The sequence below is a fragment of the Apiospora hydei genome (genome assembly GCF_038363865.1).
Source record: "Apiospora hydei strain CBS 114990 chromosome Unknown utg000008l_segment0_segment0, whole genome shotgun sequence".
Lineage (NCBI taxonomy): Eukaryota > Fungi > Ascomycota > Sordariomycetes > Amphisphaeriales > Apiosporaceae > Apiospora > Apiospora hydei.
In genome coordinates, this window is record NW_027117367.1 from 2,805,748 (window position 1) to 2,820,068 (window position 14,321).

General features: G+C 54.3%; 8 protein-coding genes across 8 annotated transcripts; 3 read left to right on the forward strand and 5 right to left on the reverse strand.

The window, feature by feature from the left end:
- Window positions 1-59: 59 nt before the first annotated feature.
- Window positions 60-281, forward strand: PG997_011455 (uncharacterized protein; the record flags this gene model as incomplete). The annotated part of the gene is made up of 1 exon (XM_066815770.1): window positions 60-281. One exon carries the CDS (start codon window positions 60-62, stop codon window positions 279-281), a length of 222 nt encoding a protein of 73 aa, XP_066665060.1.
- Window positions 282-291: 10 nt separating this feature from the next.
- On the forward strand, window positions 292-1,445 carry PG997_011456 (capsule polysaccharide biosynthesis; the record flags this gene model as incomplete). The annotated part of the gene is made up of 2 exons (XM_066815771.1): window positions 292-510; window positions 594-1,445. The coding sequence occupies 2 exons, from the start codon at window positions 292-294 to the stop codon at window positions 1,443-1,445; spliced, it is 1,071 nt and encodes a 356-aa protein (XP_066665061.1).
- Window positions 1,446-2,088: 643 nt separating this feature from the next.
- On the reverse strand, window positions 2,089-2,493 carry PG997_011457 (uncharacterized protein; the record flags this gene model as incomplete). The annotated part of the gene is made up of 1 exon (XM_066815772.1): window positions 2,089-2,493. The coding sequence occupies one exon, from the start codon at window positions 2,491-2,493 to the stop codon at window positions 2,089-2,091; it is 405 nt and encodes a 134-aa protein (XP_066665062.1).
- A 30-nt stretch (window positions 2,494-2,523) lies between these two features.
- Window positions 2,524-3,433, reverse strand: PG997_011458 (uncharacterized protein; the record flags this gene model as incomplete). The annotated part of the gene is made up of 2 exons (XM_066815773.1): window positions 2,524-2,906; window positions 3,151-3,433. 2 exons carry the CDS (start codon window positions 3,431-3,433, stop codon window positions 2,524-2,526), a joined length of 666 nt encoding a protein of 221 aa, XP_066665063.1.
- A 1,554-nt stretch (window positions 3,434-4,987) lies between these two features.
- On the reverse strand, window positions 4,988-5,863 carry PG997_011459 (uncharacterized protein; the record flags this gene model as incomplete). The annotated part of the gene is made up of 3 exons (XM_066815774.1): window positions 4,988-5,324; window positions 5,464-5,699; window positions 5,759-5,863. The coding sequence occupies 3 exons, from the start codon at window positions 5,861-5,863 to the stop codon at window positions 4,988-4,990; spliced, it is 678 nt and encodes a 225-aa protein (XP_066665064.1).
- A 685-nt stretch (window positions 5,864-6,548) lies between these two features.
- Window positions 6,549-7,147, reverse strand: PG997_011460 (glycosyl hydrolase family 76; the record flags this gene model as incomplete). Its single annotated transcript, XM_066815775.1, has 2 exons — window positions 6,549-6,758; window positions 6,815-7,147. The coding sequence occupies 2 exons, from the start codon at window positions 7,145-7,147 to the stop codon at window positions 6,549-6,551; spliced, it is 543 nt and encodes a 180-aa protein (XP_066665065.1).
- A 2,252-nt stretch (window positions 7,148-9,399) lies between these two features.
- PG997_011461 (uncharacterized protein) lies at window positions 9,400-9,977 on the forward strand (the record flags this gene model as incomplete). Its single annotated transcript, XM_066815776.1, has 2 exons — window positions 9,400-9,601; window positions 9,778-9,977. The coding sequence occupies 2 exons, from the start codon at window positions 9,400-9,402 to the stop codon at window positions 9,975-9,977; spliced, it is 402 nt and encodes a 133-aa protein (XP_066665066.1).
- A 2,572-nt stretch (window positions 9,978-12,549) lies between these two features.
- PG997_011462 (uncharacterized protein) lies at window positions 12,550-13,162 on the reverse strand (the record flags this gene model as incomplete). Its single annotated transcript, XM_066815777.1, has 2 exons — window positions 12,550-12,696; window positions 12,782-13,162. 2 exons carry the CDS (start codon window positions 13,160-13,162, stop codon window positions 12,550-12,552), a joined length of 528 nt encoding a protein of 175 aa, XP_066665067.1.
- Between the last annotated feature and the right edge of the window lie 1,159 nt (window positions 13,163-14,321).

The following is a 14,321-nucleotide window of genomic DNA, read 5'->3' on the forward strand; positions in this document are numbered from 1 at the left end:
ATACGTCTTACGCCCCCTCCATCCGTCCATTCATCCTTCGCTGAATACTCGTTCATCGCATGCCTCTGTCGCCCCTCTCCGCCCTTTCGACCAAGTGCGCTACGACGGCTCTCTGCTACCTGCGATCCATCAGTCTCTGGGGCGTAGTCATCGTCCTCTTCCTCTTTGGCATCGTGCGCGCCCGAGCGACCTCGATCTTCGAGCGTAGCAACACCCAGCCTCCGCCGCCGACAAGATCAACGACGACGCCGCCACCGACCGATACCAAGAAGAAACATTAGCGCAGTCATCATGGCGTCCAGCTTTGGGTTCATGAAACCGCTGTCCAAGATCGCGAAGCCCGTCTTGCTGCCGGCCGCGACGGCCTCCCTCGCCTATGGAACATACCATGGCCGGCAAGCGGTGATAGACTATCTCGTCCGCTTCTTTACAGGACCCGGTCGCACCAGCCGGCTGATCGCAGTAGTCTTGGTGCTCATCAACTGGAAGAGCTTGCCGCTGGCATGGACTGTACGTTTCCCCCTCTCCCCTGCTTACTCCTGGCCAATCCGAGAAAGCGCACCATAGCTAATACGCGACGTGAACATCTCTAGGTCCGCGTGTGGAACACCATGATCCAGCACATCTTCGTCCGCAAGCTGCACACGCACACGCCCGACAAGCTCTTCCACCCGGCCATCTCCTCGACGCACGTCTCGCTGCTCGAGGTCGACTACAACCTGCACAAGTCCAACAGCACCTACTTCGCCGACCTCGACGTGTCGCGCTCGCACCTGGCCTCGCACCTGTTCGCGCGCGGCTGCCGCCTGCTCGCCGACAACGAGCAGACCCGCCTGGTCATGGACCCCAAGCACCCCGACCGGCCCGCCAAGGGCCGCTTCGGCGTCATGCTCGGCGCCGTCGCGTGCAACTTCAAGCGCGAGATCCGGCCGTTCGCCGGCTACGAGATGTGGACGCGCGTGCTGAGCTGGGACCGCAAGTGGCTGTACATGGTGACGCACTTTGTCGAGAAGGGCGCGGTGCGGCCGCGCAGCTGGGCGGCCGAGGACTTCGGCCTGACGGCGGACGCGGACGGCAAGCACGCCGAGCAGGACTGGGAGAAGAAGGTGTACGCGAGCGCGGTGAGCAAGTACGTGTTCAAGATCGGGCGCCTGACGGTGCACCCGGCCGTCATCATCGGCGCGAGCGGCCTGCTGCCGGAGCGGCCCGACGGCTGGGTCAGCCCCGCGGGCAGCGGCATGGCCTCGCCCGCGGAGCCCGTCGTCGGCAACACGGACGGCGGGGCCCGGGCCGAGGAGCAGGCGTCGGGCTGGGACTGGGTCAAGACCGAGGCGGAGCGGGCCAAGGGGCACGCGTACGCGGAGCACTTTGCCCAGCTCGAGGACCTGCACGGCGCGTTCTGCGGGGGTGGGCAGGGGGCGCTGGGACACTTTTCCTTGGGCTGAGCTTCTGGTCTGGGTGAGAGGAGCTGATGGGTAATGAATGAAACAAGACGAAAGCGAGATGCAGGACTTCTGCAAGTTCCAGTTCGTCGCGCACACCGAGGGCAAGCCGGCTGCGGTACCTGCACGTCTGCGACAGCGTGTCCATCATTCACAAGCTCATCTACAACGGGCACAACTCCTCGCTCCTGGTGGGGTCGGGCAGGAACTGTTCAACACGATGCGCGCGCACACACACACACACACACACACACACGCAAGATATCTTTTATTTCGACCCGAATCTACGGGAAACAGCACGGTTAGCGTTTGGATCATCGATACCTTAGAATTCATAGACTTAGGCGGCGTCTGCTTTACCTGTACAATTGACAGTCGGTTCTGGGACAAACAGAGCATTGCATTTTATTGGAATAGCATTGGCAATCAGATGTTTTGATACGTTATATACACACAATGACAGCAATGTTGTTTCAACTGCGCTTCAGAAGAGATGTTGTATTAATATCTACCAGATCAGAAAGTCGAACTCCTTTTCTTGTTTTCCATAACCCCCATTAATGCTTACAGTCGAATCTACTTACTCCAGATTCCTCACAACTCCTCGTTTTCACCTTCTCCATGTCGAATTGCGACATGGATGGTATTAGTGGTTGACTAGTTTCTTTTTGCTTACAGAGCCATGGCCATAGCAGCAGCAACAGCCAGCACGACACCAGCCTCGGCGCGGGAAGCGCCGCCCGCCTTGGGGGTAGACGAGGCATTGGCGGGGCTGGAGCCAGAAGCGGAGGCCGAAGCCGAGGCAGATGCGGCGGCGGAAGCGGCTGGGGGAAGAAGAAGCAGCGAGATCCTTGGGCGAGGCCGCGGCCGAGGCCGAGGCAGAGGGAGAAGTCGCGGCGGTGGTGGATGAAGCGGCGGAAGAGGACTTGGCAGCGGCGCTGCTGCTAGCGGCGGAGGCGGAGGCGGAGGCACTGGAGCTGGCGGCGGTTTTGGTATCGGCACCCGCGCCGGACAGGGCTTGCTTGCAGATGTCGGTGGCGGCGGATTGCATGGCTGTTGATAGAGGAGGGGGTCTGGTTAGCTACCGTTCCTGGCGTCGGGATATTCGAAGGGATACGTGAACGGGAACGAGAACGAGAAACAGAGAAAAGGATGATGAAAGAACATACACAGAAGGTCCTCGGGCTTGCAAGCCTTGGAGACGCACGGCAGGACGGCCTGGGTGAAGGCGTCCATCTTGGTGCAGATGCAGCCGAAGTCGCCGGCGCCGCAGCTGACCTTGGTCGAGCCCGCCTGCAGGCAGGGGCAGGGCGCAGCTCGGCAGCTTGGACAGGAGCTGCTGCTGCTGCTGGGAAGCACCACCGGCGGCGGCGTCCTCCTGGGCCTGCGGGGCGGCGGCGGCCAGGGCGGCGAGGAGGGTGGTGAGGGCGAGGGTTTGGAACTGCATCTTGGGATTTGGGGTGGCTGGAATGAGTCAAGTGGGTGAAGTGAGTGAGTGAGTGTGGGAGTTGAATTGGGTTGCGGTATTAAGTGTAATATATTAGAAGAACCTGAAGACTGTTGGTAGAGAGTACCGGTATTAGGGGTTTCGAAAGAGTGGCTATGTAAAGATGGAATGCGACTATACAGTGAAGATGGCTGATGGTGTCTCAGATCGGGAGGATTGGAAGATGAGACGAAGCACTTCTTTATACCAAGGCGTACATACTCCCACGATTTTCCTCCCGAACATTGGCTTCTCTCGTAATCTCCTTCTCGCCTTCCAGGGTGACAACAAAGTTCGATAGAAAGCCGACCCAGGCATCCGGCCCCCCGGTTTCTGATGTGCCTGTGCCTAGCCTCTCCATCTGGCCTGGACCCTGTTCGGAACCCGCTGCGGATTTTCCGGGGTCGCTCTTTCTTGAAACGATGGCGCCAGAATATTCGCAAGATCTTGTCTGCCATTGGAAGGCATCTTGTAAACTCGACCGAGAGGAGAAAGGGGGTGTCATCATGTGGCGCCCTTGGGCGCGCCTACCGAGACCCCTGTACAATATACACATGTCTCGTGTGGCTTCGCGATTGGCCTCGAGCGAGTTATTCCAAGATTATTCAGTTGTTCCTGTTCCTTAGCTGGGGAAGCGTCAGTGACGACGCTGAAGTGGAAAGCCCCGTGACTGACTCGCCGACTGGCCGTGTCAAGGCAAGCGTGAACACCCCAGTGCCCATCCATTATCAAATCAAATCAGGATGTCGAGGATTGCCGAAGTTGCCGCCCTCCCGGTCTCCTGAAGATCGGTGGCTGCTCTTGTCCAGTAACCGAAAGCCGCCCGTCAGCCTCCGACGCCACCATGATTATCCGGTGGAAAACCCCGCCATGGCATCGCTGTCGCTGGTGTGGTTTCTAAATTGCTTGACTGGTCAAGGTTTGGACCAATCTACGGCGCGAAACTCTGATCAAGATGAGAACTGCCAATCCCCTCTCCCGTGTTCAGGATATTTCCAAGTATAATTGATTAATTGCTCTGGGCGCAATACGACTTAACTTCCAGCGCCGGTGCCTTTGCCTGGAAACCTCCGTCCCTATTTGGCGTTACATCGCTGATGATGTTAAGCTTTCCCTCTTGCTAGGGGGCGGTCATGGAATACGCCGATTGGGTTTCGCTGCAGGGGGAGGAAATGGAAACAAAAAACGAAAATCCCCGCCACCACCACCACATCACACACCTGCAGGTACGACGCATGCACATGGATAGCCCCCTTCGCCAATGTCACCAGGAACACATGGCTGGCATGCATAGTGGTGCCACGCGACCGCCCGCCTGGAAATGGGCAATTGGACAGTGGCCGAACACTACCGGTCAGTTCCAAGTCACACACAACAAACAGACTCTGGCACGATGAAGATGAGGATCTTCGATACCGCACGAATCATCGAAAGAAGGGCCCTTATGCTCCCCGGAACCAACGATAGATAGACCATCTCATTTTGGCAATGAAGGTCCTGGTTCCTCCTGTTTCCTCAAATGCCGTACTTGACTATCTATGGTCATGGTGTCGCTAATCTGGAGCATCCACTAATCAGCAGTAAACTGAAAAGAAGAGTTTCTTCCATGAACGGGTTGCTCTTGTTGATTCGCTCATAGTATTGTTTCCTCCAGATTGTGGACTGCAATAACAGCCACATGTGATTCTTTCAATGACACTCCAGTGCTGTTTATCTTTCGCCAACCTGTCGGGGTACCATTTGGCCTGCATTGGGGCCAAACGGGTACGAACTCGGCTCATTTTCGAGAACCGCTGGCCAAGAGACTCATTCAAGTCCTCATGTCCTCCTTCTACTCATCTCGGGCCAGCGCAACATTTCCTCGCGTGTAAACCTCACGCCCTCTCCCAACGCTAAACTGTCCCCGTTTCGGGTATCTAGAAAAATTCAGAATGTTTGCCGCTGTGTTGATATGTCGGCGACGGTCTCTCGTATGCTGACAAATAAAGAGCTGCGCTGCCGCCTCGGGCGCTGCTCTCTCTCACTCACTCCCTTCTCGGCTTCAATTTGAGTTCGGGCCTTACACCGGCAACTGGGCAGGCGCCGTCGGAGGAGGTATATTGTTGCCGACGGTCTTGTACATTTCGCGCATCTCGAACTGCTCGTGGCCGCCCTCGGGGACCTCGCCGATGACGCGGCCGGGTTGGCCCGCGACGACGCTGAAGCTCGGGATGACCATGTTGGCGGGGACGACGGTGCCCTCGAGGATGCGCACGTAGTCCTTAACGATGGCGAACTCGCCCACGACGGCGTTGGCCGCGATGTGCACGTGGCTGCCGATGGTGGCGGCCTGGACTACCGAGTTTTCGCCCACGAAGACGTGGTCGCCGATGCGGAGCGGCATGTAGGTAAATGCGCTGTCCCAAGATGTCAGAACCAATTGTTGACAAGACAAGTATGAAGGGACGGCCACGGGCGGGCAAGCCTGGTTAACTTGGCAGGCATGAAAACGTAGTAATGAAAAGGAGAGAGAGCTAAAATGAACTGCGAACTGACCCCTTGTAGATGCGACCGGGCGGGCGCAAACAGCACCCTCTGCTCAGAAAGCAATACCGTCCGATGAAGATGGAGGTATTGCTCTGAGGCGCGGCGCCCGAGGAGCCCTGGGCCGAGACGGTGCGCGTCAGGTCGCCGCGGACCATGGCCTCGGCCATGATGACGGTCTTGCCTCCGAGCATGATGTGCTGTGTTCCTATCAGATTGGCCTTGCGCGACACCTTGTTGCCCGTGTCCTAAACAATCTGATCAGCCGTTTAATCAATTACAGGGGATTTTGCAGTTCATTTCTTACCGTCTCGATGTACTCTCCCTTAACCTGCTTTCGAGACGACATCTTGGTGACGAGCTTGCGCAACCAGGACGCTATGGGTTTGCGGAAGGGCAATTGCAGCTGCATCGTCCAGAAGGAGTTTCAATGCGTAGCTGATTGCGCGGGCTGGGCACGACTTGAAGCGACCGGAGCTCCCCCGCAAAGTAGCACGTCACGTGATGCAGCGGTTGCCAGATGCAGTTGTTAGCGTCGCCTACAGCAACAAGACAAAGAACAGCAATAGCAGAATAGGACATACGTGTAAACAACGTCTTTTTTGACCGGCTTTGGGAATAACGATTTGAAGCTCGAATGATATATCGTAACTTCAACAATGCAATTTGATGATGTTGCTTGGAGAAATGATTTTGAAAACCTGTTGCTTTCAGTGGCGCCAAGGTTGTGTCAAAAATACGAGGTGGGCAAGTTAGCTGTCAGTTGATTGAATCTAATGCAGCTCTGGCATGACAATGCTCGATCGTGACTTCTTCCGGCAACCACGAATCACTGCGACCAACAGGCAACCACTGTGTGCTTCTATGGCCGTTGCCTTAGGCAGTGTTCCAATTGAATATGGTTGTCAATTGAATAAGGTGTTTAACTTGGAACATCGAACGTTGCTCTATGAGGGCCATATTGTTTTGATGGCCTTTAAGCTCTTACAATTGGTTTTGTGCCCAAGTTCACTCCAACCTTTGAGCTGGCACTCCTATTCGCAACCCATCGTTAGCACTTCTCACAATAAGTCACAGATGTCACTCTATTCAATGACCTATGAATTGGGATCAAGGCGCTGTAGGCATTCCATATCACTCACCTTGCTGCAATACCTCACGGTTCCGCAGCCTGTGCATTTCGAAAGGGTCCCTCCCGTCTTGCCGCAAGCTCCGCATTTTTGCTCCTTGCCTTCCGCATCATCCCCTCCCATCATGTCCAAGACCTGACCCAACTCCATCAAGTGTTCCATCTTCGCCGGTATCACCTTTACTCGCACATTAGCATGTTTCCTTGTCAACTTGGAGTTTGACCGATACTGACCTGCACAGACTTGCAATCGCGCGCCTCTATCCTCATGACCGCCTTCTTGCCCTCCTCCCGGTCCGTCCGCTGCGCCCGCGGGACGACCATGGTGTAGCCCTTCTTGTACCCCTTCAGGTCCATGCTCGAGTCCTCGAATGTGACGGCAAAGTCCAGGCCTCGCCGGTCCGTCACGATCAGCGTCGGCTTCGTGAGCGTCATGTTCACCTTGACCTGCGCCAGCATCCACCATGCGGTCGCTTCCACCCCCTCCGGCGGGGCGCTTGCGATCTCGGCATCGCTGGGCAGCTCATAGAAGGACGGGAACACGGCTGGGTCTGTGAAGTCAGGCATGGTGATGATAATGACCCACTGCTGATGAATATATTTGAAAGTGACAATCGATGGTGGAAATAAAACTGGATTTGCAGTTCAAAGGATTGATCTCAGAAGTTCAGGGGTGAAGTTGTTGCAGCTGGTATCACCAAACCATCATCGCTCACTCTGACAGCTGTTGTGGACTATTCGAAGGTGAAACGCTCCGGTCAAAGCCCCTGAAAACACACGGGCCACCTCTGGCCCAAGAAACCCATCTCAACACCGTGGTAGGCTACGCTGCCTTCATCGCTATCAACTTGACCAGATGAAGGGGACACGCTCCGATTGGTCACTGTATTGATATGTGGCCAGATTTGGGAATTTTGCTGTCACTTGGGCGCAATAGAGCCAGTTGCATACACCTGCAATCGGAATGGATGTTCTTCTCGGGCCACACTTTGCATCTAGCATAGCTCCAGGCAGGCTCCTTTTGCTCAGTACTCGCGGCGATGACAGACAACAACGACAATGACGGTGCCGAAGAATATAGCCAAAATAAGCTGTTCAAGATGATCATCGCTCAGAATCCGTCTCCCATTATAGCAACAAGCACACTACTCCCTCATCACTGCTTGATGAGCTAGTTGCCTATGGGCTCAAAGCGAAAGGCAGCCCCGCGTTCCTACTCCTGACCTCCCAGCTTGATCTCCTGGGCTTGGCTTGCGGCATTGCTCGTCCTCTGGTTGAGTCTACGACGGATACCATGGAGACCATGTTATCAGGACACACCGCCGATTTGAGCGCGATGAGATGCCTGCGATGCACGTATCCGCCGAAGATGCTATTGGAATGCACCTAATCTGCACGTCCGACCTGGCCGATGAGCAAGGCCCGACATGGCAGTGGGGTACATAGTTTGGCATGAGATGATGAGTCGCAGTTGCAGACGAATAATGATAACCATGTCAAGTTTTTTCTGACCGACTTCTATGCTGCATCCCAATATAACGACTCTTCATTGCTTATATTTTCGGGTATCGTGGCGGAGTGTCGATCGATCGAGAGGCATCGACGGATGGAGGGGCTGCCTGCATCTTGGTCCTGTAGGTACTGACTCGGATTCGCTTTGCTCGTATGATTCTTATCTGAGATCAGCAATCCTTCAGAGAGCCAACTAACAAGCATGAAGAGACTCGTCCTATCAAGGTGCATCATCGTTCTATTCGAGGTTGTTGATAGAACAGTTTCTGCCTTCCAAGAGGCGGTTTGTGTGATCCGGAACATTGGCAGCTCGGGTCCCAAGAATGATCTTCGACAGAGGAGGTTTGGATTGGGAGATCGTGTAAATTGATTGGCTCATTTGTCGTCCAATTCTTCCCGTGCCCAATCATAAAATGGTTCGATGCTAGCGATGCAGTCCTGTCCAACCCGCACAGCGCTACCGGGTAAGGTTGATGCCCGCGACCGAGAGAGACCCTTGACTCAACCATAGCGCCATTCCCCCAGCTTCTGCCCAGCATTGCCAGCATGCCAGCTCTTGTTTCCCCGGGATTCGCACTCAGAAAAACCATACGACAATAAGCCGAGTCTAAAACTTCGAGTGTTCCAATGTCGGGGTAGACCAAGCGCTAGAAGAAGTGGCATAAGTGCCCCCGTCTTAAATTCGCGGAGGCGGGAGGAAACGGAGACGTCGCAATGGGGCTGTCATTTTGGAGTGGGTGGGGGAATGTTGTTCCCGGCTCGAAGACCATCGGATTCCGCCGATCGAACAACCATCAGGCCATCTTGGCCCCGTCTGGGACCGCGCAGACGTATCACAAGCCAGCGTTGCCAAGGGCCCTTCATGCCACAAGGGCCACAGCAATCAAGCGCAATCTGGATCGTCGTTTTCGTGCTGCTACCCTCCTGCAGCCTCCGTGTTCAATTATCGCCTGATTGCGGGAGGCGCCCTCGCGCCTTACGTACCACGAGAGGAACCCGCCTAAGTGTCACGACCCCAGGTGCCCGGGCTATGCTGTCTTGTGTGTTCAATGTTTGCATGTGTGCGGTTGGCACTCGACTCTTATAAAGACCTCTGAACATATTCTCTGTTCTCAACTCCATCTTCAGCATCACTCGATACAATACAGTACAATACAATACACCCTAAAGCCAACCTCGAATCTCCAGTTACATACACCTACTACTGCTTACATCTGGCTGTGCCGAGACTCGCCTCATATACACGACCAGAAGAGAATCAACCACCTACACACCCAACACACAACCACAAAGCAATCAACACCAGAATGTCCGGAGCTGCCACCTACCACGCCAGACGCTACCGAACCCTCTTCACCCCCGATGCGCTAAACTTCAATGCCTCGCCGGCGCGGGCCGCCTACACTCCCGTCTACAGGCCCGCGCCCACGGGGATCCACTGCGGCCTGCCCAAAGCCGCCGCACGCAACAGCCGGGGACTTCTCATGATCTCGCTGCCCATCATCCTAGGTAGGTACCACATTGCCCCCCACACAACGGCCCTCGCTTCTTCGCACATCACTACCTTCCCTTCTCTCCCTTTTGTAAAATACCCATTACACCTACGTCTCATTTCTTGCATGACTCGAGGACCTTTGTTGTATATGGATTGGACACGTTCGCTAACTTCACACCCTTCAAAGCAGCCACCGCCGCGGTCACGTACATGGAGCGAAACCTGGATCAGAAGCGCGAGGGTCTGCAGGCGGACCTGAAGCCGCAAACCAGCGTCGCCCAGGAAACCGCCCGACGCAAGGCCCTGCTCGACGCCTACGGTGACCGAAGCAGCCTCGAGCGCCTCGAGGAGGTCATGATGGTCTACGAAATGACCAAGGACCAGGACTAGAGGAACAACAAGAAGCAGAAGCACTACTTGATATCTGGGCGTTTCGACTTGGGCATGCATTGATTTGGGACGGAGGCGTTTCTGGGACGGGTGGGAGAGCACACTACTGCATCGACGCTGTGGCTACGGCGAACTGGGAGCGAAGGGAAAATCGCGTCACCTTCTTTGGGTTTTACTTTGCTTTGTTACTACCTGCTTTAATTCTGATAGCAGTGGTTGGAGGGCGGAAGAGCCCAACCGCAACCAGACACGATGGTTGAAGAGTGTGTGTGTACCTATGAATACCAAACAAACATTCAAACATTCAAAACCACCCTACTACAACATGGAGATTTGCCCTGTGTGCATTGTGACGGTGGCGAGCTTGTTGCAGAATGATTACCAAGACCCGCCGGATCTAGACGGACCAAGATCTCACTTTTGCGGATAACGCGGAGGCACATCTTGCTTCGGCTCTTCGTTCCCCGCGTAATGCGCATGGCCAATGAAATATGGATTCTCTGCCAACATGGATCGGTCGACTCAGGGGACCTGGAGTCGAGCCAGCCCCTCTTCTACCCCAGACCGGCAGCATCATCGAACATTCGATGTCGATGGCACGATAGTCAGGCTTTCTCCTCATATGGGCCCTACGACGGCCCAAATCAGGCAAAAGTGTAGGGGGCTTGCATGCATGCAGATTATGCAGCGTCCCGGTTCCAGGTTATATGAACGGCCACTAGGAATGACAGAAATTGGTCTTCGCGCGCGCAGTTTCCTTGCTTTTCTTGGAGAATGAGAGCCTGCACGACCCCAGAATTGATTGGTCCTCGTCTTCCCGGATCTTTATCTCGGTGGCGCTTTTGCTGCTGGTGTATCGTACGATGTACACACAGGTATTGCTGCTTGGGAGTCAGTAGTTATGCGTAGGGCCTGTGGCCAATAGGGATAGCCTCCAACGACGGCGGCTACTCGCTCCTCTTCACTGCAGGGAGCTATCACAGCAGGACACTGCGTAGGTAAGCCCGGCCGGCCAGCAAACGCATGCTTCGTTGTATTTAGGAATCGGGGGCCAGTGGAATGTCGCGAACTGTGTTCGTTTGGCTCAGGGGCATCGCGGGCAGAAGCATCCACTGCCCTTGGGTTGTCTACCTAAGCGAAGACGGTACGTTGGAAATGACCAACACGTAGACAAGAGTATGCCAAAAAGGGCAAGCTCAAGGACAAAAACAAAAGAGAAGGGGAACTAAAAAAGGAACATTAAACAACACCATGATCATACAACGTATGCCGACGTGCGTACTTGAACATGTGTCCGGTACGGCAAGGTAAATACTGACGCGAGAGAACACACACATAACCAACGAGCCATCGGCTCGTTGGCGAGGGAAACGAGGCGAGTTTGGGGTTATGACGGTAGATCGTCTGATATTTCTCTTTGATGGTTCTCTGTTGCTGTATTCACTATATTGTTGTGTCATAGTCAATACATGGTCTTGGACGGGCGTCATGCAGCGTACCTCTGCGCTTATACACGGGGGAGTGTTGAGTTTGAGCACTGTGGGATACTCGGTCGAACCACCTCCAGGAGGCAAAGTTTGAGTTAGATATGTTTGGCATAGGCGTTTTCACACAATCCCAAAGGTCAAGTTGCGTGGGTTCAGACATGTGTTGCAGGCCTATGCGTTACCCGTGCCCCTTTTGCAATCACGGCCTATACCCATGAGTGCGTCACAGCGTGGAGAATGTCACTTGTTGCCCCAAACATACATGTGAGTAGACGCAATCCTCGGGAAGTTCACCAGTGTCTAGTTGATCTTTGATTATTCGGCCGGTACTCGCTCCCTCACTCGTCCCCATGAACCTAGTGCTTTTCTTATGCCAGAACTGTATGACTCTCCGGTTGCTTCAGATTCATCTACCGCTGCAATGGCTAGAGCGATGCAATTTTAAACACGACTTGACCCAGTTGGGTCCAAGATTCACACAGGAACTTAGTATGATGTTACGAGAGAGAGGAGTGTGTTATTGATGTAGACGGCGGCCATGCTGCTGCGAGGTTTGGGCTTGTTTGGTGCATAGATATCCGGAGCTGCGCGTTACCTTGCCCTTTAAGGATAACATGAGGATAGAAGTCGAATAATACATATCTAGCGGCTCGGTTCAGACGTCGACAATACTAAAATATGCACGACACCAAGTTGAATGTACCTCAGCTGGTACGTGCGACGAGCCCGCACGACTAGACGCCTTACTATCTCGCAAGGTCTGCAATCGCTCTACAGTCAACTCATGGAACGCATATGATTAGTACATTTTAATAATACTCTCCCACAGTGAAAGGGGCCTTCGCCATCTAAAGGTATATCATGTCAACCCTGGGCCAAAGCAAATATGTACATACACCGTGTCAAGAGCGAAACTATTAAGTCGATAATATAGAAAAAGAACTGAAGAAGATAAGAAGTCCTTCCCCTCCCTGTGCCCCTCATTCGTAAAATTCGTCCATTGCCATAAGCTCTGCATATCCGTATTCATCTCCTGCCGTGGCCGTAGTTCAGCCCCGCGCCAGGGGGTTTGGCTACCACCCCCTCTAACAGGGCTGCTGATAATCTCCGATCAAGGGGCAGGCATTCGCCTTGACACACGCCTGTTGGGGATAGTTGGGGTACTCCTGGGCGCAAAAAGAGGCGCTGAAGGCATCCTCCATGCGCTCCGCGTCGGTGGCGCCAGGGAAGCACTAGTATGAAATTTCGATTAGTTTTCGGGTGGGGGGATGGGGAGGGGGTCAAGATATGTAGGTAATCAAAGGTCAAACGACGTACGTATTTCTTCCCGTCGGCCGTGTACTCCCGCCCGCGGATGTAGAGACAGACGCCGGGAACGAACGTGTCGCCGTTGGCGTTGGCGCAGGCGCAGGCGGTGACCTCGTGCTTGTCGGCCTGGGGGCGGGGGCGGCCAGGGCCGCGGGCAGGGCCAGGAGAGCGACGAAGAAGGTCTTCATTTTGATGGGACGAGTAAGTATTGACTTTGAAGAGCTGGCGAAGTCGCGTTGAGATGCGGTTCTTGGTGCGGATGACGAGAGGAGGAGTTGGGATGTAGAAAGGGACGAAGGGGGATTGATATATACTGCCATCGGGGCCCATCTTCAATCGAACATGTGGTGATGCGTGTGTACATACCAGAGATAGGCCACTATAGTGCATTATGAACCCCTTTGTCAGCATGATTAAGGGTAGCATCGACAGGGCATTAGTCTGCAGATGCGCCTGTCATTATTGCCTCCACCTGCCAGACGGACAGGTGTAAGCCACGGAGTATAGATTGCTTTCAGAAGCGTCAATTGGAGACGATACCACCCATCTGCCGTCGACGTAACATCGGCCGTCAATAGACTTGGCGCGCGTGCGCAGTTTGTCGGCCGAGGACTATGACGAGAAACGTACGACGGCGCGATTCGGTGACTAAAACCAGGGCGAAGCTCGGAAGTGTGGACTGAAAAAGGGGTGATAATGCCATTTCCTATCCTGCGCTATTCATGCCTCCCTCGCCACGAGTTAATCTTGATTGTGTTCGTATCTTGTCAATATGAAAATGCTGCACTGCGCCTCGAGGTTTGTGTGCACCGTCAGTTACCCCACGTATCGCTTCACCCCCTGCATTGGTACATCGTCGGGGCTCCTCCGCTTGTGGGCCGCCAAGCGCTCTATGAGCAAATCAGCGCCTCCCGCCCTGCCCACCATACGCCGGGTATCCAGAGACACCTTCCTTGTAGGGCGTCTTGGACCGGGGAAAGCAGGCTGAATAGAGAATTGTGCATAAAATGTCATACCCGAGGGGGTAGTAGTGCATATGTATGCGTATACATACTTGGCTGGACTGCCAAGCTACCTGGTCTCTAATGATGTGAAGGTCTGGGTACGAGGACCCTTACTGCATGCTTAATCTCCCGACTGGTATCCGGTTGACAAAGAACAAAGACGCGACAGGGGGTATGTTGGACGCAGTTTCCAATTCCCACAGCAGCGACGGAAGACAGTACAACATTAAGAGTCAAATAGAGGAGTGTGTAGTTTATTGGCATATGTAGCTGGACTCACATACCTATCCAAGTAGTCCGAAATGCCATCATGTATGGTTGTTGCATGTTGAAGGGAGATTTCGAAAGGAACACATATGGCAGCCGCCTTGTACGATCCGTCAGATATACAAGTATTGGCATAACAAACTGCCACGGTTGAGTTCGGGCTGACACCAAAGTTCGGGGTTGTGCTTTCGTTCCCATTTGAAGGTGAACCATTTCCACTGTCAAGCTGGCACAGAAAGTACACGCACAGGTTCATCAGAACGAGGAGTCGGCGCCCC